The sequence below is a fragment of the Stegostoma tigrinum genome, chromosome 5 (genome assembly GCF_030684315.1).
Source record: "Stegostoma tigrinum isolate sSteTig4 chromosome 5, sSteTig4.hap1, whole genome shotgun sequence".
Lineage (NCBI taxonomy): Eukaryota > Metazoa > Chordata > Chondrichthyes > Orectolobiformes > Stegostomatidae > Stegostoma > Stegostoma tigrinum.
This window is the reverse complement of record NC_081358.1, coordinates 115,648,181-115,674,850: the sequence shown is the minus strand read 5'-3', so window position 1 is coordinate 115,674,850 and position 26,670 is coordinate 115,648,181. Positions and strand designations below refer to the sequence as shown.

At 41.5% G+C, this 26,670-nt stretch overlaps 1 protein-coding gene across 3 annotated transcripts in view; it reads right to left on the bottom strand.

The window, feature by feature from the left end:
- The window catches only part of LOC125451989 (probable aminopeptidase NPEPL1), a 67,835-nt gene extending 42,518 nt beyond the window's left edge, over positions 1-25,317 (bottom strand). For 2 of the 3 annotated variants that reach the window (XM_048529835.2, XM_048529833.2), the window contains exons 1-10: positions 25,103-25,317; positions 22,957-23,142; positions 17,897-18,067; positions 12,621-12,710; positions 10,810-10,891; positions 9,823-9,965; positions 9,000-9,077; positions 7,347-7,447; positions 6,790-6,913; positions 3,690-3,866 (exon numbers count right to left, since the gene is read on the bottom strand). In XM_048529835.2, the coding sequence (XP_048385792.1) occupies positions 3,690-3,866; positions 6,790-6,913; positions 7,347-7,447; positions 9,000-9,077; positions 9,823-9,965; positions 10,810-10,891; positions 12,621-12,710; positions 17,897-18,067; positions 22,957-23,142; positions 25,103-25,270 (1,320 nt within the window). In that variant the 5' untranslated portion in view covers positions 25,271-25,317. The remainder of the gene's footprint in view (positions 1-3,689; positions 3,867-6,789; positions 6,914-7,346; positions 7,448-8,999; positions 9,078-9,822; positions 9,966-10,809; positions 10,892-12,620; positions 12,711-17,896; positions 18,068-22,956; positions 23,143-25,102) is intronic. The other variant, XM_048529834.2, reaches the window with a different exon arrangement.
- Between the last annotated feature and the right edge of the window lie 1,353 nt (positions 25,318-26,670).

Genomic DNA, 26,670 nt, shown 5'->3' with positions numbered 1-26,670 from the left:
TAGAAACAAGTACAATTACAACTTTTTAAACATGTTTGGACAGGTACATGGATAGGAAAAGTTTAGAGGAATATGGGCCAAACGCAGGCAAATGGGACTGGTTCAGTTCAGAAAATGTGGACAGCATGGTCGGGCCAAAGGGCCTGTTTCCGTGTTGTATGACTCTATGTTGAACCAAACGTCTTAGCATTAACAGCATGGAGGATCGATTTTTCAAGTAGAATTTTCCTTGGGCTGCTTGCTCCTCCCTATATAAGCTACTCTCAATCTAGATCACAATATTTTGAGAACTCTCTTGTACGGACTGTCATGCATCCATTAACCCTACCTGCACCTAGCTCCAATAGTTCTCTGCTAAAAAGATTCACTTGGAGGATCCTCACCCTCATTTCCATGTCTGAGTAACCTAATCCTTCCTTATCTTGGTTTTTTTCCCAGTTGAGTGTGCCAGCCCAGCTACTTCATTCCTTTATCTGGATTGTAGTTTGTCTCTTAGACCAGTACTGAGGCTAATCCTTCAGAGAAGTTACAGTCTGACTGAACTCCTCCCACCATTGTATTTCCTCTCTAAAAATATACCTAAACGTAATCTGTGTTTTAAATCTACCTTAAATCCCTTTACTTTCTGCCAGCACCCACCTTTTCTCTGTCAACTTCTTATAAGCAAAATTGGTCTGGTCAGTTTCAATCTACTGGCCAACAGGCCTGGATCTAGCAGCAGACAGCTGACCCTTTTGATGATCTTATTCATAAACTCCAAAAGGATGGAAGGCAAGGAGAGTAATTGGTACAGATTGGATTGCTAGTCAGATGATCATATAAACCAGCACCACGTAACCTGTGATAATGGGAACTGCAGATGCTGGAGAATTCCAAGATAATAAAATGTGAGGCTGGATGAACTCAGCAGGCCAAGCAGCATCTCAGGAGCACAAAAGCTGACGTTTCGGGCCTGGACCCTTCATCAGAGACGGGGATGGGGAGAGGGAACTGGAATAAATAGGGAGAGAGGGGGAGGCGGACCGAAGATGGAGAGTAAAGAAGATAGGTGGAGAGAGTATAGGTGGGGAGGTCCATGGTGAAGATGACCAACACCATTCATTACCTCATCACCTCAGTGGACCTCCCACCCACAGACTCCAACCTCATTGTTCCCCAACCCCGCACGGCCCGTTTCTATCTCCTTCCCAAAATCCACAAACCTGCCTGCCCTGGTCGACCCATCGTCTCAGCCTGCTCCTGCCCCACCGAACTCATCTCCACCTATCTGGACTCCATTTTCTCCCTTTTGGTCCAGGAACTCCCCACCTACGTCCGTGACACCACCCACGCCCTCCACAAACTTCAAATTCCCTGGCCCCCAACACCTCATCTTCATCATGGACGTCCAGTCCCTATACACCTGCATTCCGCATGCAGATGGCCTCAAGGCCCTCCGCTTCTTCCTGTCCCGCAGGCCCGACCAGTCCCCCTCCACCAACACCCTCATCCGCCTAGCTGAACTCGTCCTCACCCTCAACAACTTCTCTTTTGACTCCTCCCACTTCCTACAGACTAAGGGGGTGGCCATGGACACCCGCATGGGCCCCAGCTGTGCCTGCCTCTTTGTAGGTTACGTGGAACAGTCCCTCTTCCGCACCTACACAGGCCCCAAACCCCACCTCTTCCTCCGGTACATTGATGACTGTATCGGCGCCGCCTCTTGCTCCCCAGAGGAGCTCAAACAGTTCATCCACTTCACCAATACTTCCACCCCAACCTTCAGTTCACCTGGGCCATCTCCAGCACATCCCTCACCTTCCTGGACCTCTCAGTCTCCATCTCAGGCAACCAGCTTGTAACTGATGTCCATTTCAAGCCCATCGACTCCCACAGCTACCTAGAATACACCTCCTCCCACCCACCCTCCTGCAAAAATTCCATCCCCTATTCCCAATTACTCCGCCTCCGCCGCATCTGCTCCCACGATAAGACATTCCACTCCCGCACATCCCAGATGTCCGAGTTCTTCAAGGACCGCAACTTTCCCCCCACAGTGATCGAGAACGCCCTTGACCGCGTCTCCCGTATTTCCCGCAACACATCCCTCACACCCCGCCCCCGCCACAACCGCCCAAAGAGGATCCCCCTCGTTCTCACACACCACCCTACCAACCTCCGGATACAACGCATCATACTCCGACACTTCCGCCATTTACAATCCGACCCCACCACCCAAGACATTTTTCCATCCCCACCCCGTCTGCTTTCCGCAGACTCTCTCCGTGACTCCCTTGTTCGCTCCACACTGCCCTCCAACCCCACCACACCCGGCACCTTCCCCTGCAACCGCACGAAATGCTACACTTGCCCCCACACCTCCTCCCTCACCCCTATCCCAGGCCCCAAGATGACATTCCACACTAAGCAGAAGCTCACCTGCACATCTGCCAATGTGGTATACTGCATCCACTGTACCCGGTGTGGCTTCCCCTACATTGGGGAAACCAAGCGGAGGCTTGGAGACCGCTTTGCAGAACACCTCCGCTCAGTTCGCAACAAACAACTGCACCTCCCAGTCGCAAACCATTTCCACTCCCCCTCCCATTCTTTAGATGACATGTCCATCATGGGCCTCCTGCAGTGCCACAATGATGCCACCCAAAGGTTGCAGGAACAGCAACTCATATTCCGCCTGGGAACCCTGCAGCCCAATGGTATCAACGTGGACTTCACCAGTTTCAAAATCTCCCCTTCCCCAACTGCATCCCTAAACCAGCCCAGTTCGTCCCCTCCCCCCACTGCACCACACAACCAGCCCAGCTCTTCCCCCCCACCCACTGCATCCCAAAACCAGTCCAAACTGTCTCTGCCTCCCTAACCGGTTCTTCCTCTCACCCATCCCTTCCTCCCACCCCAAGCCGCACCCCTATCTACCTACTAACCTCATCCCACCTCCTTGACCTGTCCGTCTTCCCTGTACTGACCTATCCCCTCCCTACCTCCCCACCTATACTCTCTCCACCTATCTTCTTTACTCTCCATCTTCGGTCCGCCTCCCCCTCTCTCCCTACTTATTCCAGTTCCCTCTCCCCATCCCCGTCTCTGATGAAGGGTCTAGGCCCGAAACGTCAGCTTTTGTGCTCCTGAGATGCTGCTTGGCCTGCTGTGTTCATCCAGCCTCACATTTTATTTACTACGTAACCTGTTCAAAGTTTGAGGCAAATGTAGGATGCTCAGCATGGAATGCATGAAATTTCACAATTCTGTCATTCCTCACTTCAAGTTGTTTTTAAACCTTCACTCTTTTTCTATTCATTCAAGGGACATGGGGGCTGCTGGTTCAGCAAATGTTTATTGCCTATCCCTAGTTGCCCTCAAGGGAATGGTGGCGAATGGCCTTCTTGGACTGAAGTCAATTTGATGATAATCGATACAAACATTAGTAACATGTAAATGGAGAAGAGTTGTCTAGTTTCCTGGACATAGAAAGAGTTCAGGAAATACAAGGACATTCAGATTGACCAATTAATTTTACACTTGATGCTACTTTGCAAAATGATACAGAACTGTTCCATGCACATAAACCTTTTATGTCTCAAAGTCAAGCCACATAAAATCTAAAAGAACAAACAATATACAATATCAGTACCAACCAACCAACCCACCCGAATTGTCTATTTGGTTAGTGATGTTCATTATTAACTTACAGCCACAAAATTTTTCATATCTGCCACTGCAGAAGTAAATTCACTGAAGTGCAGTTCAGGACAGTAAACCATTGGTTGCACAAGATCACCACTGTTCTGCCCAGCTTTTACACAGGCTTGCTCCCATTCTTCACTATTGGTAAGTAATCCAGCATGATACTTTCCAGTAGCAATACCCTGGTTGAAAAAGGAAATCAAGAGATTTGGTCACTTAGCAACTATAAAAAGACCCAATTTAGTAATCTATAATAAATGTAACTGCCTATTGCCTTACAGGAGCCAAAACTGAAAATATTACAAGCTGGAACAGTGAAGGCAATATAAGATATATAAAGATATCCAAGATATATAAATTGCAAGTATCCAAAAATGCACTGAGAGCAGAGAACAGATAGGAGAGTTCATTATCTTCTAAACGAAACTACCAGAAATGTTTGAAAGTGTAACTTTTGAATTGATGTTGCACATTGCCAATGATCAATTGCAAATTCCACCACTAGCCTGCAGGTTAGGTGGATTGGTCATGCTAAATTGCCCGTCGTGTTCAGGGATGTGTAAATTAGACGGGTTTGAGTGGGTGGTCCGAGGGTCGGTGCGGACTTGTTGGGACAAAGGGCCTATTTCCACACTGTAGAGATTCTATAAAAAGAAATAATACTCTCAAAACACAGACATGGTGGGCAGATCTGCCCCTGAAAGTCTTCAAATCACCCTGGAAATTCATTCGGCCGGACTGGGGGTTTAGGACCAATCAAATAAATGTGTTCTCTTTAAATTGCACAGAAGGAAACTGTGAGGAACCACTCCAAACATAGGTTGGGTCTCTCCAACACTTTTGCGGACAGGTTCACTAGTGAGTAAGACAAGTAAGGTTGTCACATTTAGCTGAGGCCTGGAGTTCTGTTGGCTGGGTCTAACATGAGTGCCTGTCAGAAGTGCACAGATGTGGGAAAGAAGGAAGAGGGTGTGGCTACATGAGGGTTGCCAAGGATATGGTGAGGGGGAGAGGGTTGATTGGGGAGGGCCGGCAGGCAGATCATGAAATCTCTATTCTAAGGCTGTATAAATTCAGGAGCTATAACACTGGGAAAGTTTTTTGTTGACCCCTTTGGAATGAAGAGTGTTACTTGTTAAGTTTAATCCTGTGACTGAGATATCTGTTCTCTTATACCAACTTAAAATACTGTGGTATCTACAAAACTATTACTTTTATTTATGCTCTAATTTTGATGGAGATTATTGAGGATTTTGGTAAATTACTTAAATTCCAATTCCGAGACAGTCAATGTATAGTATACATCAATTGTTATGGACCAGATGAAATCCCCTCAAAATATATTCAGAAGGTAGTCTAGACCATAATTTTTTCTTATTTTAAAGGTAAGCGTAAGGTGTTGCACTCCAAATGCAATTTGATCAAACTACTCAATATTAGGCCAAACACACTTTATTTTTACATTACAGTTAAAATATGGACAAAACAAAAATAAAAGAATTGGCTTAACTGTAACTCTATCGAAATGCTTAACAAAAGGTTAGAGATATTAACTACTCTAAATTTACTGTTCCAATATAGAAGCATTCCATAAACACACTCTTGGCAAAAGGCAAACTTCAGTAAAATAGACTGTCTCACAGGCAATTCTCCAGAACAGGAGGAAAAACATCAAGAGAAAACTCAAGGAGAGCGAGAGACAGTGAGAGAAAAATTGTGCAGACTGAGGTATTGCATCTTCTAAAACCAGCTTCGAGGCCCCAGTAACTGCTACTGAAAATACTACTACTAAGAATCCTGGCTCTGTGGGAGCTTGTCTCCACCCATTCAGGCTGCTTCTATTGTTCCAACCTTAGGAAATTAAAAACCAAAGTCTCACAAAGGTGTTTACTTTAGGGGCTTTGAAGCAGATCAATGATCAACTCCGATTTCAATCTTTCTTCATAGGAAAGCAAATAGGACAAAATACACCTCTTAAAGCCACAGTACTGTTACCAGGTTTGTATCACCAACTAATTGAGTTAGTGAGAATGACAAAGTTGCTGCTAAAAACTAAAACGCTGTCACCAAAAATGAAAACATAGAAACTTTTTCAGAAATTGCTGCTTGGAACGGACTAGTCATCTGCTTTCTTGTTGAACTGGTGGAGAGTGTACAGAAATCACACGTGGATGAGGGGTATACTTAAAAAAAGAATTTGAGTTGTGACTAATTTCCTGAACTAAGTTTTCTAAGGCAAATAATGCATTCTTAGTCAAGTCTCATATTTGACAGTGGGTTAGATCTGCATATAAGTAACCTTTACACATAATCATAGCCACGCCTAACCTGAACTAACTTAAATTCCAATTATCTCTATACCTCATACACTTTTAAGTAAAACCAAAAACAGTTGCCATGTGTATTAAGATTCAATATGTTAAAAACAAAATAGAAATGAAACTGTACATGACTAACTGATATGTATAGTCAGTGACATACAGCACGGAAACAGACCTTTCGGTCCAACTAGTCCGTGCCAACCATGTTCCCAAACCAAACTAGTCTTACTTGCCTGCATTTGACTCATATCCCTCCAAACCTTATGTCTTCATGTACAAATGTCTTTTTAATGCTGTAACTGTGCCTGCATCCACCACTTCCTTTGGTAGTTCATTCCACATACAAACCACTGTACATATAAAAATGTAGTCCTTCATTTTCTTTTTAAATCTTTTTCCATTCAGTTTAAAAATATACCCTCCAGTTTTGAACTCTTCCCCACTTAGGGAAAAGACCCTTGTTTTTCACCTTAATTATACCCCTCATGATTTTATAGACTTCTAAAAGGTCATTCCTCAATTTCCTATGTTCCAGTTAACGAAGTCCCAGTCTATCCAACCTCCCTTTATAACTCAAACTCTCCATTCCCAGCAACTTCCTGATAAATCTTTTCTGACTCCCTCTCCAATTTAATAAAATATTTAAATATCTTCAATTGTTGATTACTCACACTAAATGCTGCTTCTAGTTAAAAGATCAATTTTGTACACTCCAACACAAGACATCTTTAGATGGCTGTGCAAATTAAGAGGTGAATCAAAATATATTGGAATGGTTACCTACCTGAGCACCAGTTAAAGTAGCAATATCCAAGATGATATCTGCTTTAAGATCCTTACAAGCATATGACACGCCATCAGCCAAAACCAGACGGCCCTCTGCATCGGTGTTATTAATTTCAACAGTCCTATTAAGTAAAAGAAGGTTTCGTAAGCAAGAGATCAAAACTAATTTTGCTTACTATTACTATATTGTAGACTTAAGCCATCATTTCACTTTCTTCATACAGGTCATGCTGTGGTAGAAGTCATCTGCAAATTTTTGCAAGATTAGGGCCTGTAACACATTCGTGGATTGCAAAAAGCATGGTGTTAAAACAGCAAATATTCAAGACAGTAAACCAGGCTTAGCACCTAACCAAAATATTAGCTAGCAATATTTCATCTTTTTTTAGTGCTGCATTCTGATTAGAATTTAGAGCAGCACACTACAAGGTATTTCTGAAGAAACCAAGTTTAAATCATGTCTAGTCCGCATCTAATTCTTGTGTTCTTCTTTTTTATTGGAACAAACGTAGGGAGCATTAGGGACACATTCAGCATGTTAATCCATTAACTCACTTTCCAGAGTATAGTTGGTGAATGTCATCTGGTCTTGTAGCATTGGGTCCAACTGCATTCTCTGCCAAACAGAACAATGCATGCAAGTTCTCTCTAAAACCCTGATTAAGAGAAATGAAATTCCTCAGGCATAACAAGGTTATTAACAATGCATTTTTAAACTAGAATCTAATTGTAAACATATCATGTAGTTTAAAAATAAACAAAATTATCACTGTGATTCGATATATTTGTAATCAGTAAGTAGCTGACATGCAATCTTCTCATTGTATGTAATACATAATTTCACAAGGATACGGTTAATTAATACCACATGCATTGAAGTGAAAATGCAAAGTGTTGGTGAACAACAACAGAATGCACAATGCAGAGGTAAACATAGTGAAAATAGAACACAGAAAATTTGTGAAGCAATACATTTTTGGAAGAAAGATTATGGGATTAGCTTCAAATGGTAACATTTGAATAATGAGCAGCGCAGGAACCTTGATGAACAGGATATTAATCCATCTGATCAAGGTCAAATGTTCTTAGAAGATCATGAATAAGTGGGATTCTCTCGCCCAGAAACCAATCTAGGCTCATGGGTTTATTCCAGATGCTTTAAATATACTTTCTATAGATAAGGGAGCGGAGAGTCACGGAAGGCAAACAGGAAAGTGCAGCTGAGACCACAACCAGATCAGCAATGATCTTGAATGGCAAAGCAGGCTTGGAAGGACTGAAAGACCAAATGCCCTGCGCCTGCTTCCAAGACCTATGTTTCCAAATGGAGGCCATACAAGCAATGGATGTGGATACTGTGTAGGCCCTTTGTTTTCTGCAAACTGAATAATATTCCACAACAGAGATAATGGGAACTGCAGATGCTGGAGAATTCCAAGATAATAAAATGTGAGGCTAGATGAACACAGCAGGCCAAGCAGCATCTCAGGAGCACAAAAGCTGACGTTTCGGGCCTAGACCCTTCATCAGAGAGGACCTCTGATGAAGGGTCTAGGCCCGAAACGTCAGCTTTTGTGCTCCTGAGATGCTGCTTGGCCTGCTGTGTTCATCCAGCCTCACATTTTATTATCTTGGAATATTCCACAACAGCTTGTTTAAGTGACAGAAGTGGCATAATCACCTGGAATTCAATTGCTTGTTAGTTTTCAGAATTCAAGAGGAATTTCATGAAGAATGTTTTGATAAATTAGCCTAAATTTTATTTTTGGAGATTGTATTACTGGGGTGCAACAATGGTTTGAAGATATGAATACATTGCACCATGATCAAATCAGTATAATGTTAAGTCTGACGTGTGTTGTCTTAAGCTGCTGAAATCAATAGATATTGGCCCATAGCTCGTGAATCTGTATTCTGCAAGAGTCAGCTTCAGGAAAGGAAGGCAAAGGAAATAGAAAGAACCTCTGAAATAAAATAAAGAACTATAGATGCTAAAGATCTAAAACAAAAAACAAATTGATGGAGAAGTGCAAGAGGTCTGGCAGCACATATGGCGAAGTAGTACAGTCAATGCCTGGAGTCCAGTGACCCTCTTTCAAAACCCAAGAATCTCAAACATGTTTTTAATGACCCAAAAATTAGGAAAATTCCTCACTCAGTGTAACTTCTGAATCCCTCACCACCATAAACAGAAAGGAACATACCCACCTGTTTCACAGCTGCTCTGAAGGCTCCCAGGACAGCAGCAGCACCCCCACAATCCCTCTTCATTCCTGGCATATAGGTCTACAAAAATATCAATTCAACTCATGTTTATAGGAGAATAATCCAGTAAAATAATTACAAAGGCATAAAATAAATCACAAATTTATAACGGTGGTACTACTTTATCTTGTCACAGTAAAGGACAGATTATTTTTTAACCTTTTGTGGTTAGCAAGTTCATCACGCTATTAAATGCATTGCACAATTTAAATCCATTGACACTCATCACTTTTTTGAATATAACCTTAATAAAGTCAGATTAAAGTCATCAGCCTCATAACTTGAGGCTATCATTGTTTCAGCAAGACTGTTAATTTTTCACTAGATTTAAACCAGTAAACTATAGCATTTAACAATGCTCAAATAGGCACTCTTGCACAATTTACAGTATTTTTGCTCATCAGTCAGTAAAGATTTTTTATTGATATTGCTAAACATAATGCAAAACTTAAATTGTTCACACTGAAATACATCAAAAGTAAGACACTAAATAGACAAACTCAGGAACTCACACATATACTGTTTAATGTTATAAATCTTTGTTACTATATGGGATATGCAAGTCATAGCCTCATAAATTTGTCTCTTCTAAATTGTCTGGGAAACAAAATATATTAGATTTTTATCTTGTATATCCAGCTAACTTTGAATTGATAAAGAGATTCAATATTCTACAATTGATATACTGAATCAAAATGTGTTCATTTTGGAATAGGTCTAGTGTGAGAGATCTCCAGAGGTAAGAACAAATAAACAGCAAAGTTACCTTTGATTTGATGCTGAGACCACCAGTGTCATAAACAATACCCTTGCCAACCCAGGCTATAGTTTGTGTAGCATCCTCTGGAGTGTGACTAAGTATTGCAAGAATAGGTGGGTTCACAGCAGCCTTTCCAACTCCATAGATACCTGAAAAAAATAACATAAATACAAATCAAATGAATACTTTAAATGAATGCAAAATGAAAAGATCACCAACATGTTGCAAGAGTCCAATTACAAAAAAAGTTGAACTTAGCAGTGATGATTTTAATTCACATAATGCACAGTTTGGCTTTGTATCAAGACGACTAGGAATAAAACTATAAACTGAAACACACTACAACTGACCACATCAACATTAATTTTTAAAAATTCAATCACAGAACATTGGTATCACTGATTAAGTCAGCATCTATTTGTTATTCCATTAAGCAGGTGGTGGTGAGTTGTCTTCTTGATGTTGAGGGGCATGCCAAGCCAATCTAGAGGGCAGTTAAAAGTCAACCACATTACTGTGGGTCTGGAATTAGAGAGATCAGGTCTGACTTACTGTCAAGTAAGGGGAGTAGACTTCCTGCCCTAAAAATACTTCAGTGAATCTGACAGACTTTACAAAATGTATTTAAGTGGTCATCTTTACCAGATACTAGTGTTTTATTCCAGATATATTTACTTAACTGAATGTAAATTCTCCAGGCGCTGTGGCAAGATTAAACTTGCATCCAAATCGTTAGCCAAGGCCTTGGATAACTGGTCTTGTAATATAACAATTATGCTCATATTCCCTAATGGTGTAATCCCAACATATAGAAGGTTATATAAACTTCTGGCAAAGAATACTCAATCCTGGAAACAGGAAGACTGGACATTGAAAATGATGCTGAATACATTTGAAAGTTTATTTTAAATAGAAAATTGAATTTAGAAGAAGTGCTTAAACAATATAATTTTAGTCTTCTTAAAGCGTCAGTTACTATATAATGGATACTACCTCCAAATCCCTTACGATTAAGTTCCTCTCCGCGGATAACAGTGGGAATAATGCCCAGCTCAGATCCCACAACTTCAATTTCCTAGTAGAAAAAAAGAAGCATTGTAAATAAAGCACTCAATAGGAAAAATGGTTTAAGCTGAAGAAGTGTTAGGTACTACACGTGACTTTAGCTATTTTAGTCAAAACAAATGTCAACCACTTATTCTCCAGTTGCAGCATTGAATAATGAGTGGAGAAAGGCCAAGGCAAGGAGGGTATTGTAGTAAAATACTACAAACATAATTTTTAAAACATCAAGAATTTCTCACAAAAAATGCTGGAGAAACTCAACAGGTGTGGCAGCATCTCCCAGTGGAGAGAGCAACACTGACTTAACATTTGAACCCATTATAACACTTCTTGATGACCTCTGTTTTTATTTCAGCTCTCTATTATCTGCATGAAGTACTGCTGTTATGACAAACAGACACATTTTTCATTCAAAAATAGCTTACACTTTCAAGTTGAAAATCAAAATTCATAAATTAATAGTAAGTAGAAAAACATTACAAATTATTTGAAGTAACCCTTCATAACACTTTCACGTTATTTAAAATCGCAATACCTACAATCCAGTACTCCTCTCTCATCAACAGGATTCACTTATACAATGAAACACAGATGCAACCTTGATGTGTGCACAAATCACATTCTCCTAGATCAGAATCCACCCATTAAGCATATTCATTTTGCTCAATGTACAAGCCAGTTTGGAGAATTATGATATATGCACTGTCATAAATTTCTCTGTGGAATCGAAAGGTTGCACTTTCAAGCTATAGTCCAGGGACTCAATGCAAAAATCTAGGCTAAAACACCAGTGTAGTACTGAAGGATTAATGAACTTGTCAGAAGTATTCAGGTAAATCTGCTCTGCCCCTCATGGTGTACATTAAAAAAAATACAATATTGAAGAGCAAGAGACTAGCTAAAAATTCGACCTCAACCACCACTGTTATCTCAATGTTGCTCACAGGAAATCACTATATGCTAAAGGGGTACTATTTCTAGATTACAATAATGACATTTCAAAAGCACTTCATTGACTGCAAAGAGTTTTTAGATATCATGAAATCATGACAGGCACAGCACAAAGAGATGTTCTTTTCATATGATATTTCACATTTCATACCTTTCCTGACATCCTTGAACTGTTACAGTAGATATATTTACATTCTGAGTATTGTGAATAGATGGCAGCTCACCAGCACCTTCTCAAGGGTGACTACGGGTAGGCAGGAACTGCTGACCAGCCAATGAAGCCCACATCCCATAGATGAATTTTAAAAAAACATGCTGCAATAACAAAGTTGCATCCCAGCAAATTAATCTCCAAGTGAAGATTTTCTTTTCTCCTCCTGGCCTACCCTGATGACATTGGAAAGTCTTATATATGGCAAACCATTATGTCCAAACAGATACGCTCAGTCTTTGCAAATTCTGTTGCAGCATTGAATAATGAGTTGAGAAAGGCTAAGGCAAGGAGGGTATTGTAGTAAAATACACTGAAACTGACTGAACTTCAACATATGGCAAAATCACTTTAGGACAAAAAATTCTGTTAGAAACAGGACTAGCATACATGACTATGATGTTTTAAAATATTACTAACAAAAATCAGTGCGTTGCCTATCATCACTGTAAATCTGAAAAAACCTTGCTGTGACCAAAACCCTGATGCTTTGACTTTTAACATCAAGTGGAAGAACAGAGAAAAAAGTATTGAATTAGGTTAGCTATTATAAACATAAAGAATCAAACATGCTCACCGCAAGGAAGTCATCTGTATTCATTTCATTACATGGTGTATCGACAATGCGAGCGGCTAGTCGAATGCCTTCAGCAGCATTTAACAGACACTATGAAAAAATAACACGGAGCAATGGAAATCCATCATGACAATCATCATTCACACCGCTTTTATCAGCAAAATAACCAAAATAGCAAGGGATTCGTGGTGTGGTTGTTGAGTTCATGTCCCCAGGAGAACTGGGTTCAAGTCTTCCTGTGCCATAGTATGTCTGAGCAGTTTGATTATAACAGTACAACCTAAACAGGTAACTTTCCTCTATAGGAGAAAGACAAAATATTTTAAACTTCAGAATCCAATGTAACCCAGATACCACAAATGTCTGCAGCAATCAAAGTGTGCTCCTATCAATGACCTATATAACTAAAGGACATCCTTAATTTGATGTTCAATTCCTCTGGTAATGAAGAATAACGATCCACTAGTTTAACTACTGCTGTACCTGCATTTAACCTTTCGCAATTCATATACGGGATTACTTAGATTATTCTGCATCTTGGAATTCAGTAGGCACTCTCAGTTTAGGTATAGTTTTTTTTATTCTTTCTGCCAAAATGATTAACTTTACCTGGTCCAATGGTACACTCCATCTACCAGATTTTTGCTCATCACTCAACCTATGTACATCCATCTGCAACCTCATGTCCTTGTTACTACATACTTTCCTACCTACCTACAAATTTAATTATCATGTCTTTACTCCCCTAATAAGTTGAGGCTCCAACATCAGACCCTGCAGGGCCCCACTTTTTATGTCCTTCAATCAGATTGGTATCCATTTTAACAATGCTAGCACATGTAACCCTCCCCCAACACCATGTGTTCCTAACTTGCCCAATAACCTTTGATAATGGCACATTGTCAAATACCTTCTGGCAATCTAAAGTGTTTTACATCCACATATCAACAGTACATGTTACTTCTTCAAAAAATGCCAATAAATTAGTAATATTTAAGTCATACTGATTTTTAAAAATTTGTACTAAATAAGTGCCAGCAACACAGCTAAATGCTCCAGTGAGGTGAAGAGCAAGAAAATAAATGATACCCTAAATGGTAAGATAACTGTAGAAGTGATAGTGGGGCACTGCTGCATAAGCATTACATTGCAGGCAGAAAAATAAATTTAAAAAGGTAAAGCTATTTTCAGGTTTCATACATAGGTGTACCATAATGTATAAAAATAAACAAAATAATGTTGAATTTGTACCAGGTGCTCATCTGGCAGTTGCACTGCATGGTCCCTCAGCCTGAGGTTCCCAGCACTACAGGTATAAGTCTTCTACTAACTCAACTCACTCCATGTGATATGGAGAAACAGCTGAAGATGCTGAATAGTGCAAAGGCAAAATTACAGCAACTGTATTAACGATCAGGTCCAAAACTGGCTGCACCAGCTGTTCCATGTTAGCAACAAGACTGACATCTGCCTGACAACACAGAAATTTGTCCAGGTATGTTCTGGACAAGCAGGACAAATCCCATCCCATCAGTTTACTCTAACACTTCAAAATGACGAAAGGGATTGTCAACAGTGCTCAAGTAAAACTGAAGTCAAAGTGTTACAATCCCAATTGATGTAATGACTCAAAGTCAGTTTCCCAACTGAAAGATGGCTCGTGAATCATATTTTGTTGTATTTGTGTATTTACAAAACTGTCTTTCACAAATATGCAATGCTACAACATTGGTTATAACCACAAAACTGAAGTTATTACATGAACAAAATCATCGATAAAAAGTAAACCAAATTCTTTCTGTATAACACAAGTTAAAAAATTTCAAAACAAGCACTCCCTTACAGTACTCACATCTGAGAGAATTTCCTCCTTTATCAAATCTATAGGTTTTAATTTAACTGTGGTTTTCATTCCTCGTCTTGAGATCTAAAAGCCTCCTTGACAGACTTTCAAGACTGCAAAGAATCTCTTCAGGGTATTAATCAGCCACTTCCGATTTGAACTTTCAAACTAATTACTTAAACTAAAGTAACCTATTCCTTAAGAGTTCAAAATCTCCCCTTTTCAGCAGGAACTGTCTTACACATCCAACTTCAAGGACTACAAACTGCCAACACAAACAGGCTTTCTTTAAGCTATAGATGTTTCTCCTAAGCCAAAAGAAATCAAGAATCTTCTATCTGAAACCTAATGCACAAGGTTTTACTCTGTACATGCATAAAATTCACCCAAGGAAAACAAAACCTCATTACTCTGCATGAAGTGTGTCTCTCATACTATGTTTTAAAAGAAATCACTGTGGCTACAGTTAAACCCCTCATAAACACAGACCAAGCCCACATGTAATGTTACTGGTTCAAAATCCAAACATAACATAACTGACATTAAAATACAAATAAAGCACGCATCTTACAGCACAAATGGGAATTTGGATAAACTGTCCACTGGCATTACCATCGCATTCCCCCATTATCCACAGTCTTCCGCTAACCAGAAAGTGAACTGCATCAGCCATTCAGATACTAAGGCTAATACAGCAGTCAGATACTAGGAATTATGCAGCACCTAACTCACTTTCTGTCTCCCACTGCCTCTCAACCATCTCGAGTTACAAGTGCAACAGATTACGCATCACTTGCCTGAATGGACACAGCTCTAATAATTGTAAAGGAGCTTGACACCATACAGGACAAAGCAACCCACTTGATCTACCACCTTTAACATTCACTTCCTTCACCACCAGACCACAGTAGCAAGTATGTACCACCTATAAGATGTATTGCAATAACTCACTAAGGCTTCTTCTACAGAATCTTCCAAAACTGTAACCTCTCCTCCCATGAAGGACAAGGGCAGAAGATGAAAGGGAAGACCATAGCTTGTAAGTTCTCCTCAAAGACTGAGGAGCAACCTGATAAAAGTTCACAAAATTATTGGAGGCATAGACGGAATGGACAGATGGAGCCTTTTTCTCAGGGTATAAACGTTAATTTATGGTTCATTGTCCTTCGTTTTCATCAGGTCAAATATCTTGGGACCACCCCTTAGGAATCTGAGAAAGGCTCCCTAAACCTCAAAGACTACAGCAGTTTCAGCGAAGTCATCAAGATATTAATAGGAAAAGACAGGGTGGATAAAGATAAACCATTTCCACTGTTTGGGGTTTCAGAACTAAGGGTCATAGACTGAGAAATTGGGCCAGTCTGATCAGGAGACATGTTAGGAAACAGTTCTACACACAAAAGGGGTGTTTGGAACTGTCCTCCACAAAAGACAGTGGATACAGGATCAGTGCTAAATTTAACCTGAGATACTCTTTATGCAAAGGAATTAAGGGTTTAGATCAACAACAGATATATGGAGTTAGGTGACAGATCAGCCATGATTTCATTGAATGCTGAACAGGCTCAAGGGCTGAATGGCCTAATTCTGATCCTATGTTCCTAGTTTAAGTCAGCATCTCACCAACACCATCTCTAGGGCAATTAACATGGACAAAGAACGCTGGTCTAGTTGGTGCTGGTCACATCCAATGTATGAAGAAAAGAAACAGTGCATGCTTCATTACATGAAAAATATTAGAACCTCTGAAAGGGTGTTGCAAAAATCTATTAGAATGAGGGACTACAAAGAACAGAACAGCACAGGGAACTGGCCCTCTGTCGCACCAAGCCTATGTCAACATGTGATGCCTTTCTAAACTAAAAACTTTTTTGCCTCTACACAGTCCTTATCCCTTTCTTCCCTTTGTTTTCATGAATCTGTCAAGACTCCTCTCAAATGTTGCTACTGTATCTATTTCTATCACCTCCTCTAACAGTGTTTTCCAGACACTCACCAACTTCTGCGTAAAACATTTGCCTCTCATCTCCACATCTCTCACATTCTCCTCCAAATCAATTATATACATTATAAACAGATTGTAAGCAATGACCTCTGTGGGACACCACTGGTCACTGGCTACCTTATTGAAGAACAGCTGAAAAATAAATTTTAGAAAAATAATTCTTTCTCTGTTTCAGTGAAGAAAATGGTGAATATTGAAATAATATTCAAAACTTATTAGTATTTTCAGAATAAGGTTTGCAGAGAGGTATAGACAGCTTAAGTGGGTAGGCAAAGGTCCAGCAGATGGAGTGCAACTTTGGTAGGAATAACAGTTAGGACTATTATTTGAACAGCAAAAAATAGCAGCACGTTGCTGTGCAAAGGGATATGGGTGTCCTTGTGCATGAATGTCAGAATGCTGGTTTGCAGATGCAACAGGTAATTAAGAAGGCAAACGGAATTTTGTCCTTCGTTGCTAGAGGGATTGAGTTTAAAACCAGGGGGGTTATACTGTGAGGCCACACCTGGAGCACTACATGCAGTTTTGGTCTCCTTATTTGAGAAACAACGTACTGGCACTGGACGGGGTGCAGAGAGATTCATTATCTTGATTCCAGAGTTCAGAAGGTTGACTTCAAACAGCCGACTGAGTCGATTACGATTATATTAATTGGAATTTAGAAGAAGGTAGGGGGATCTTAAAGAAACATATAAAATTACAAAGGCAATAGATAAGATAGAAACAGGGAAGATATTTTCATGCTGGGTGAAACTAGAACAAGTGGGCATAGCCTTAAAATTAGAGGGAACAGACACAGGACTGAATTAAGGAAGAACTTCTTCACCTAAAGGGTTGTCAATCTATGGAATCCCCTGCCCAGTGAAGTAGTTGAGGCTTCCTCATTGAATGTTTTTAAACTAAGACAGACAATGTTTTGAACAATAAAGGAATGAACATAAAAGTTATGATGAGAGGGTGGGTAAGCAGAGCTGATGCCACAAAAGTACCAACCATAATCTTACTGAATGGTGAAGCGGGCTTGAAGGGACAGATAGCCTGCTCCTGGTTCTTATGTCCTTATAAAAGATTGCTTCCCAGCAGCGGCAATTATTACTGTAATGGTGTGCAAACTCTCAAGTTCTCACCAGAAGGGTAATGACATAAATTAGAAAAGTCTTTTTTTCCACCCGAAAAGGATTCATAAACGTGTGACAAGCCAAATGGCTCCTGATGTGTTGTAATTACAAAAATGCTATGATGGAAAGCTGCCTATTGTATTACTGCTAGAATGCCCAGTCAGCCAAGACCATCACCAACTCCTACCAGCGAAATGGTACCCAATTCATACAACGTAAGCCAACTACATACAACACAAGGAGACAATAAAAAAATATAATTCAGCAAGTATATCATCTCTAATCTTCTCATCATTGCGCTAAAACTTACCGTAAGCACAGATTCAGTAAGTGGCTTAGTATTCTCTCCAACCAGAATAAATTCGACCGTAACAGTGAATTTCTCTCCTGATTCTAGCAAGCCAGTGCGCCGAGTGAACAGGGGAAATGCCCTTGTTACTGCACAAGCTGATGCGAAAACCTCCATGTATTCACAAACGAGCTGGAATAAAATTTTAAACACAATAAAAATTAAAACACTTGAAATGCATATTCAAATTTATTAAGCAAATCCAAAATCCAGTTATTTCTAGAAATGAAGATATCGCTGCTCTCCTTGAAAAGGACCAAGGAAATTTCTCAATTAAATCAAAACAGTTCATTAGGCTTTATATAGTATCAGAGATAATGGGAACTGCAGATGCTGGAGAATCCAAGATAATAAAATGTGAGGCTGGATGAACACAGCAGGCCAAGCTGCATCTCAGGAGCACAAAAGCTGACGTTTCGGGCCTAGACCCTTCATCAGAGCTCTGATGAAGGGTCTAGGCCCGAAATGTCAGCTTTTGCGCTCCTGAGATGCTGCTTGGCCTGCTGTGTTCATCCAGCCTCACATTTTATTATCTTACATTAGGCTTTATGTTGAGTTAGGTGATGAAATGCTTTCTGATATTGCTGGTCTGCTTGCATCATTTTTGTAAATTGCTAAATATATTGTTTTAAGTCACTAATTATCCCTCTTTTGTTTCTCCACTAATACCACCAGGCCTTGTTTTCTTTTGCAGTACTGTTTTTATTTCAGATTTCCAACATCCATAGTATTTTCCTTGAGGGATAATTAGTCACTTAAATTGTGCCAGAGCAACTTCCAGCCTCAGTTGGGTAGGGTTTCTTGATTACATTTTCTAATTATGATTAAGTAAATACTTGTTATTCTAGATCCTCTGCAGGTTAGTAAAAATACCTGTTTGCAAAATGAAAATACAATTTTGGCAATACTAATTTTAAAGTGGGGTTTTGAGAAATGGAGACAATAACACAGTCTTGTTTCAGTCATGCAAACACTTCAAAAACACTTAATGGTTAAACTTTAAAAAACAAAGCAAGTGCAGTCATTCCTAGCTTGTGAACATTAAAAAAAAACACAAAACAGATTCCTTCCTAAATATTTAAGTTTTAAAAAACTGGTCTTTGACCCTAGTAACCTTAATATACCCTTGATACTTATGGTTATTCTGTGTGTGAAAAATTTCACAATTTTTCATTTGTTGATTTGAACTTGTGACACTTACCTTGGTCCTCTCTGATCATTTAATTTAAACTAGTGTTGCAGATTTATTTTTATTCCATGATATATGTAAATGCTGAAAACACAAATGTTTCTCATCGTTTCCCAAAACCACGTTTTTGATTTCATAGATTAATCACATGACTTTTCTCTCAAGTGTCCCAGAGTTTACTCAGAATAGACCACAATGCAACCTCAGCATCAACAATATCCTAATCAAGAAATGTGATCATATCATAGTGGTACATTAATTCCCTAATAACAATATTTAAATTAATTTGATCTACTTCAGAAATTTTTTTGTTACGTGAACTGCTTTACACATTAAATATATAGAGCATTCTCAGTAAAGACAGAGGTCGACAACATTTTGAGTACTGAAGGATAGGGGGATAGTGCATAAAGGTAGGGTTGAGACAGAGGATCAGGCATGATCTAAGTAAACAGTGGAATAGCCAAATTGCCTACTCCAGTTCTTATTCTTAGTGAAGGCAATGAAATATTGATTTTCGAGCCTTTAGAGGCATATTATTTGTAAAAAGAAAAGTGCATAATAAACTTGCTTAGCATTTTTTAAAATCAGAGATGCTATCAGTAGTTTGGTGTATTCCGAACACCCATTCAAAATGACGTAGAGGCAGAAGACAAGAGTTAGAATGCCACCTCTACACTGCTGCCTAATTAAGAAAGCACGGATTCACTGGCAAACGATTTGATGATATTTCTTCTCAGTGTATCTAGCTTTCACATCAGTACAAGGATACTGATGTAATCTGCACACTGGCTCACAGGTTAGCAATGGTGCCTCACAGGGCCAGGGGCCTGGATTCGATTCCACCCTCAAGCGACTCTCTCTGTGGAGTTTGCACTGTGTCCCCACGTATGAGTGGGTTTCCACCAGGTGCTCTGGTTTCCTCCCACAGTTCAAAGGATGTGCAGGTTGGGTGGATTGGCCATGCTAAATTGCCCATAGAGTCCAAGGACTTGTGGACTGCTCTTTGGATGGATGGTGTGGGCCTGATGGGCCGAACGGCCCATTTCCACACTGCAGAGATTCTATGATTCTGTACTATGATTCTGGGGGGAGGCAATGGTCTAGTGGTATTAATCCAGAGACCCAGATATTGTTCCGGGGACCTGGGTTTGAATTCCACCATGGCAGATGGTGGAATTTGAATTAAAAAAAAATAGAATTTTAAATTAAGAATCTAATGATGACCATGAAATCATTGTTGATTGTCGGAAAAACTCATCTGATTCACTAACGTCCTTTAGGGAAGGAAACTGCTATCCTTACCTGGTCTGGCCTACATGTGGCTCCAGATCCATAGCACTGTGATTGACTCTTAAGTGCCCTCTGGGCAATTAGGGATGGGCAATAGGTGCTGACTGGCCAGCAAAGCCCTCATACCGTTAATGAATATTTGCATAAAGAAAGCAACAGTCAAGCTTCAGCTGGCAAGTGACAAGGAACATTTATACCTTCATGTACTGGAAAATGACCATTCCAAAAGAAAGAATTTACTCTACTCACTTTTACATTCAACAGCTTTACTATCACTGAATCCCCCACCATCAACATTGCAGGTGTTACCATGGGCTTAAAGTACCGTATCAGCTGCATAACTATAATAGGTACAGAAGCAGAACAGAAACATGGGAATTCAGTGACAACTAACTCATCTATGCTACACCTTTTCACCATTTACAAGGCACACATCTGGAGGGTGATCTCCCTCCACTGACCCCTTCTCCCACCTCCAAAACAAGTCCTCCTGGACACCACCCCGAGGCCTCCAACCCTCCCTCGACCTCTTCATCTCCAACTGCCGAGACATTAACCGCCTCAATCTCTCCACCCCTCTCACCCACTCCAACCTCTCCCCTGCAGAATGGGCAGCCGTCCGCTCTCTCCGACACCTCCTCCTATCGCCCCCTTGATCACTACCCAACCCCCGATCATCAAACCATCATCAGAAAAGAAACACCAAAGGAGAATCCCCCTAGTCCTCACATACCACCCTACCAACCTCCGGATACAACGCATCATCCTCTGACACTTCCGCCGTCTACAATCTGACCCCACCACCAAAGACATTTTTCACACCACACCCTTGTCTGCCTTCCAGAGAGACCACTCTCTCTGTGACTCCCTTGTCCGCTCCACACTCCCCTCCAACCCCACCGCACCTGGCACTTTCCCTTAAAACCGCAGGAAGTGCTACACCTGCCCCCACACCACCTCTCTCACCCCCATCCCAGGCCCCAAGATGACCTTCCACATCAAGCAGATGTTCAGCTGCACATCCGCCAATGTGCTATACTGCATCCGTTGTACACGGTGTGGCTTCCTCTACATTGGGGAAACCAAGCAGAGGCTTGGGGACCACTCTGCAGAACACCTACGCTCGGGTCGCAGTAAACAACTGCACCTCCCAGTCATGAACCATTTCAACTCCCTCTCCCATTCCTGAGACGACATCTCCATCCTGGGCCTCCTGCAGTGCCACAATGATGCCGCCCATAGGTTACAGGAACAGCAACTCATATTCCGCTTGGGAACCCTGCAGCCCAATGGTATCAATATGGATTTCACCAGCTTCAAAATCTCCCCTCCCCCCACTGCATCCCAAAACCAGCCCAGCTCGTCCCAGCCTGCTTAACCTGTTCTTACTCTCACCTATCACCTCCTCCCACCTCAAGGTGCACCTCCATTTCCTACCTATTAACCTCATCCCGCCCCTTTGACCTATCCGTCCTCCCCGGACTGACCTATCCTCTCCCTACCTCCACACCCATACTCTCCTCTGCACCTATCTTCTCCTCTATCCATCTTCTGTCCGCCTCTCCCTCTCTCCCTATTTATTTCAGAATCCTCTCCCCATCCGCCTTTTCTGATGAAGGGTCTAGGCCCGAAACATCAGCTTTTGTGCTCTTAAGATGCTGCTTGGCCTGCTGTGTTCATCCAGCCCCACACTTTGTTATCTTGAATGCTCTCTGCTTGCCTGGATTAGTGCTGCTTCAACAGCACACAAGGACCTCAACAGGAACTGGTATAAAGCAGTTTTTTTGATTGGCCTAGTATCCATCACCTTCACAATTCACAGCCTCCATTACTGGTGCTCACTAGAGGCAGCATACAAGATGCAATGCAGAAAATCATCCAAATCTCTTTGACCATATATTCAAACATCACATACTATACCACTTAGAAGGACAAGGCGGTTAGACATTAAAACACTACTGTTTGCATATACCCCTCCAAGTCACATGTGTGACATCATCTGTGTCACCTTCCTTTCATTGTCAAAATGTCAAAGTAATGGAATTTCTTCCTTAACAGTATTGAGGTGCATCATCATCATGGACTACAATGGAAAGAAGTCCACCATAACTTTTCAAGATAAATTATAGATTGGCAATATATGCTGGCATAGTCAGCGATGCCCTATAAAGGTACAAGAAAAATTAGCATTGTAAGCCAAGGAACACCCAGCAGAAACCCAATGCAATGGTACAGTACATTAGATGAGGACTTTGACACAGAACCTATCTTCAGATTAAGTTGCTCAAGTGTATTGATTCACAAGCAGTTACGAAACCGACAAAAGTCTTTAATGGGTCCTACTGATTTTGAAAATTATCGTATTATTAGGAAAGGCAGTGATAGAAAGGCTATTGATGATTAATCATACTGAGCATCAAGTATGATAATTAAACAAAATTATTGCTCTGGAAACAAGAATGGTTGGAAAGAAAAACTAGGAATAAAATGGAACATATATATGATCCGGTGCTACCGTAAAATCTAGCTAATCACTTACCACAATGCACTGGTTAGTTCTTCCAGATGAACAATTGCGAATCAGTCGTGTGAGAAAGTGAGCCGACGATGGACTATTGTGACGGCTGACTTTGGATGGGAGGGCTGCCACAACAGCATAATCGAGCCAAAGAGAACAGGTGTCTATTGGATTGGGATTCAAAGTGCTCAATGCAGCCTGCCAAACCTAAAAGACAAACAGAGATGATGGGAACTGCAGATGCTGGAGAATCCAAGATAACAAAGTGTGGAGCTGGATGAACACAGCAGACCACGCAGCATCTCAGGAGCACAAAAGCTGACGTTTCGGGCCTAGATCCTTCATCAGAAAAGGGGGATGGGGAGAGGATTCTGAAATAAATAGGGAGAGAGGGGGAGGCGGACAGAAGATGGATAGACGAGAAGATAGGTGGAGAGGAGAGTACGGGTGGGGAGGAAGGGAGGGGATAGGTCAGTCCGGGAAGGACGGACAGGTCGGGGGGGGATGAGGCTAGTAGGTAGGAAATGGAGGTGTGGCTTGAGGTGGGAGGAGGGGATAGGTGAAAGGAAGAATGGGTTAGGTAGGCTGGGCTGGTTTTGGGACGCAGTGGGGGGAGGGGAGATTTTGAAGCTGGTGAAATCCATGTTGATACCATTGGGCTGGGCTGCAGGGTTCCCAAGCGGAATATGAGTTGCTGTTCCTGCAACCTACGTGTGGCTGTTTGCAGGAACAGCAACTCATATTCCGCTTGGGAACCCTGCAGCCCAATGGTATCAATGTGGTTTTCACCAGCTTCAAAATCTCCCCTCCCCCCACTGCATCCTAAAACCAGCCCAGCTCGTCCCAGATAACAAAGTGTGAAGCTGGATGAACACAGTCGGCCAAGGCGCATCTCAGGAGCACAAAAGCTGACGTTTCAGGCCTAAACCCTTCATCGGGCTCGTCCCAGCCTGCCTAACCTGTTCTTCCTCTCACCTATCCCCTCCTCCCACCTCAAGCCACACCTCCATTTCCTACCTACTAGCCTCACCCCCCCCCCACCGACCTGTCCGTCCTCCCCGGACTGACCTATCCCCTCCCCACCCATACTCTCCTCTGCACCTATCTTCTTGTCTATCCATCTTCAGTCTGCCTCCCCCTCTCTCCCTATTTATTTCAGAATCCTCTCCCCATTCCCCCTTTTCTGATGACGGGCCTAGGCCCGAAACGTAAGCTTTTGTGTTCCTCAGATGCTGCTTGGCCTGCTGTGTTAATACAGCTCCACACTTTGTTATACTGTTATAGGAGTGTTCAGCATTAGGGGCTGCCGCAGATTCCAGAATGGACATGTTAATCATTGGGAAAGCACATGAAGCCAAATTTTATCTGAAATGACCACAGCAACTTGGTTCAGAAAAGTGTCATCTATAATCGTTTAGAAACCACTTCAAACATGCAGTCCAAAGAAATGTTAAGTATTTTCCTTTCTCTTAGTGGGTAAACACACTTCTTGATGTGATGCACAGTAAAATAAAACTACAAAATTTCTCAGCCATTCTGTTGCCTGTGTGTTTCCCTCCACTTCACCTGACGAAGCAGCACCGGCTTGCAAGCTTGTGATTTCAAATAAACCTGTTGGATTATAACCTGGTGTTGTGTGACTTCTGACCTTGTCGACCCCAGTCCAACACCTGTACCTCCGCATCATTCCTCAGCATAATTCCAGCTGGCATATTACAAAACAGCAGTGTCACTGGTGGTGGTAGAGATGGAAAAGGTCAGCCTTAGGCTCCTTCTTCAAGACGGAAGTATATGAACAATTTCAAAAGGAGATCGCACGGTCTTTAAATTTACAGGGATACAGCAGGATAGGGGTATGGCTGGATTGCTCTACAGACAGCCAGAATAGACTCAGCCAATAAGTTGAATGGCACATCCTGATGATACGTAAGAGCAGCTATCCAGGAATGCTGAACTATGCATTGTACCAATATCAACTGATACATTTGGAAAAGCAGTTTACTAGGCTGGAAGTTAAAGATTAGAAGCTCAGAACGAAGTCACATCCATCCCGATGAGTACCAATAACTGTTGGATGACAGGCAGGCTGAGCTAGTAGGCGGGTTAGACGGGCTGATCGGCCTGCTTCTACTCCCTGAGCCACAGCCACCATTTTGGAGTTACTCACCTCCGGACTCACTCGGGGCTCCAACTTGCCCTTTAACTGTCCCCAGGTGAGTTTTTGCAGGTTTGACAGCAGGCCCACGAACAACACGGGCCTGGAGTGAGGGTCTGCATCCCCGGCACTCGCTGTGAACACCAGCTGCTCACTCACCAACCCACCGCCACCTCTCATCCTGCCGCCCCGCGTCAACTGGAGAGCGCCTGCGCACAGCCGGTCCCTGCCGGACCACGCTGAACGCATGCGCACCCACCCCTACCCCGCCACATCTCGCGAAGTGGAAGAAACAGATTGCAAACGTGAAATTGTATCAGTGCTAATGGGAAGTGCAGATGTTGGAGCATCCGAGATAACAAAGTGTGGAGCTGGACGAACACAGCAGGCCAAGCAGAAAATGTTACTATCATTCGCAGCTCCCCTACTTTTTAATTGAAAACTTTGCATGCAGTTTTTAAACAAAACAATCTGGGATGGGTTAGTGGTAAATAAATCATTTGAAACTAGGAATACAGTACAGTAAAAGAAATTCTGTTCTGGAAAAGTTAAACGTTTTAAGTGATGGTAGGTGCTATCCTATTTCTTTTTTTCTCAGTTCTGCGTTTCAGTTACAGAATAAAAGTAGACCTGTCGACCTTCCATTTTGTGTTGGCCCTCTGAAGGTACAGTTCAATAACGTCATTCTGCCTTTTCCCCATGACCATATACTTTATTTCCTTTATGGTTATTAATCCGTTTCACTTTTGAGATCAGAAATCACATTATGCCAGGTTATAGTCCAACAAGTTTACTTTGAAAGTACAAGCTTTCGGACCCTTACTCTTTCATTAGGTGTTACTGAGAGAGGTAGTATCAGACACAGAATTTTATAAGTAAAAGATCAAAGGATCGCACAATTGATGAGCATGTATTAAACAAACCTATGATGCAGTTAAATCTTTAATCAGTTAGAAGGTTTTAATTGATTAATATCTATATGTAAATCCCTGAATTCCTTTCAAGTCACTGTCCTGTCAGAACTTGAGGTTTTATCAGTGTAAAGAAGAGGTGACATTTTAGGTCAGACAGTGTATGTTAGGTGTGAGGCCTTTTCTATAATCTGTTTGTGTCTTAGTTTGGAATCAGGCTGGTTTTATTTCTAAAGTAGGGATTTATAAACACCACATTGACTGTCTATAAATGGTGTGCTTTTTGAACAAAGTAGGTCTCTGCAAATACAAATTCACCCCATAGATTCACGTGTGTGAGGGAGAGTGTGCATACACACTTGTGTAGGAGGGAAAGTGTGTGTGTGTGCATACTTGAAAGATTGTGTATATGAGAGAGGATCAGTGTATGTGTGTGTGTGACAGTGTATGGTGTGATGCAGACACCTGTAATGTGACATGAACCCAAGATCCTGGTTGAGGCCATCCTCATGGGCACCAAACGTGGCTATCAAGATGACAAAGTGTGGGGCTGGATGAACACAGCAGGCTAAGCAGCATCTTACAAGCACAAAAGCTGACGTTTCAGGCCTAGACCCTTCTTCATCTCCTCGGCGACTCTGCATTGTTGTGTATCCCGAAGTCTGCTTT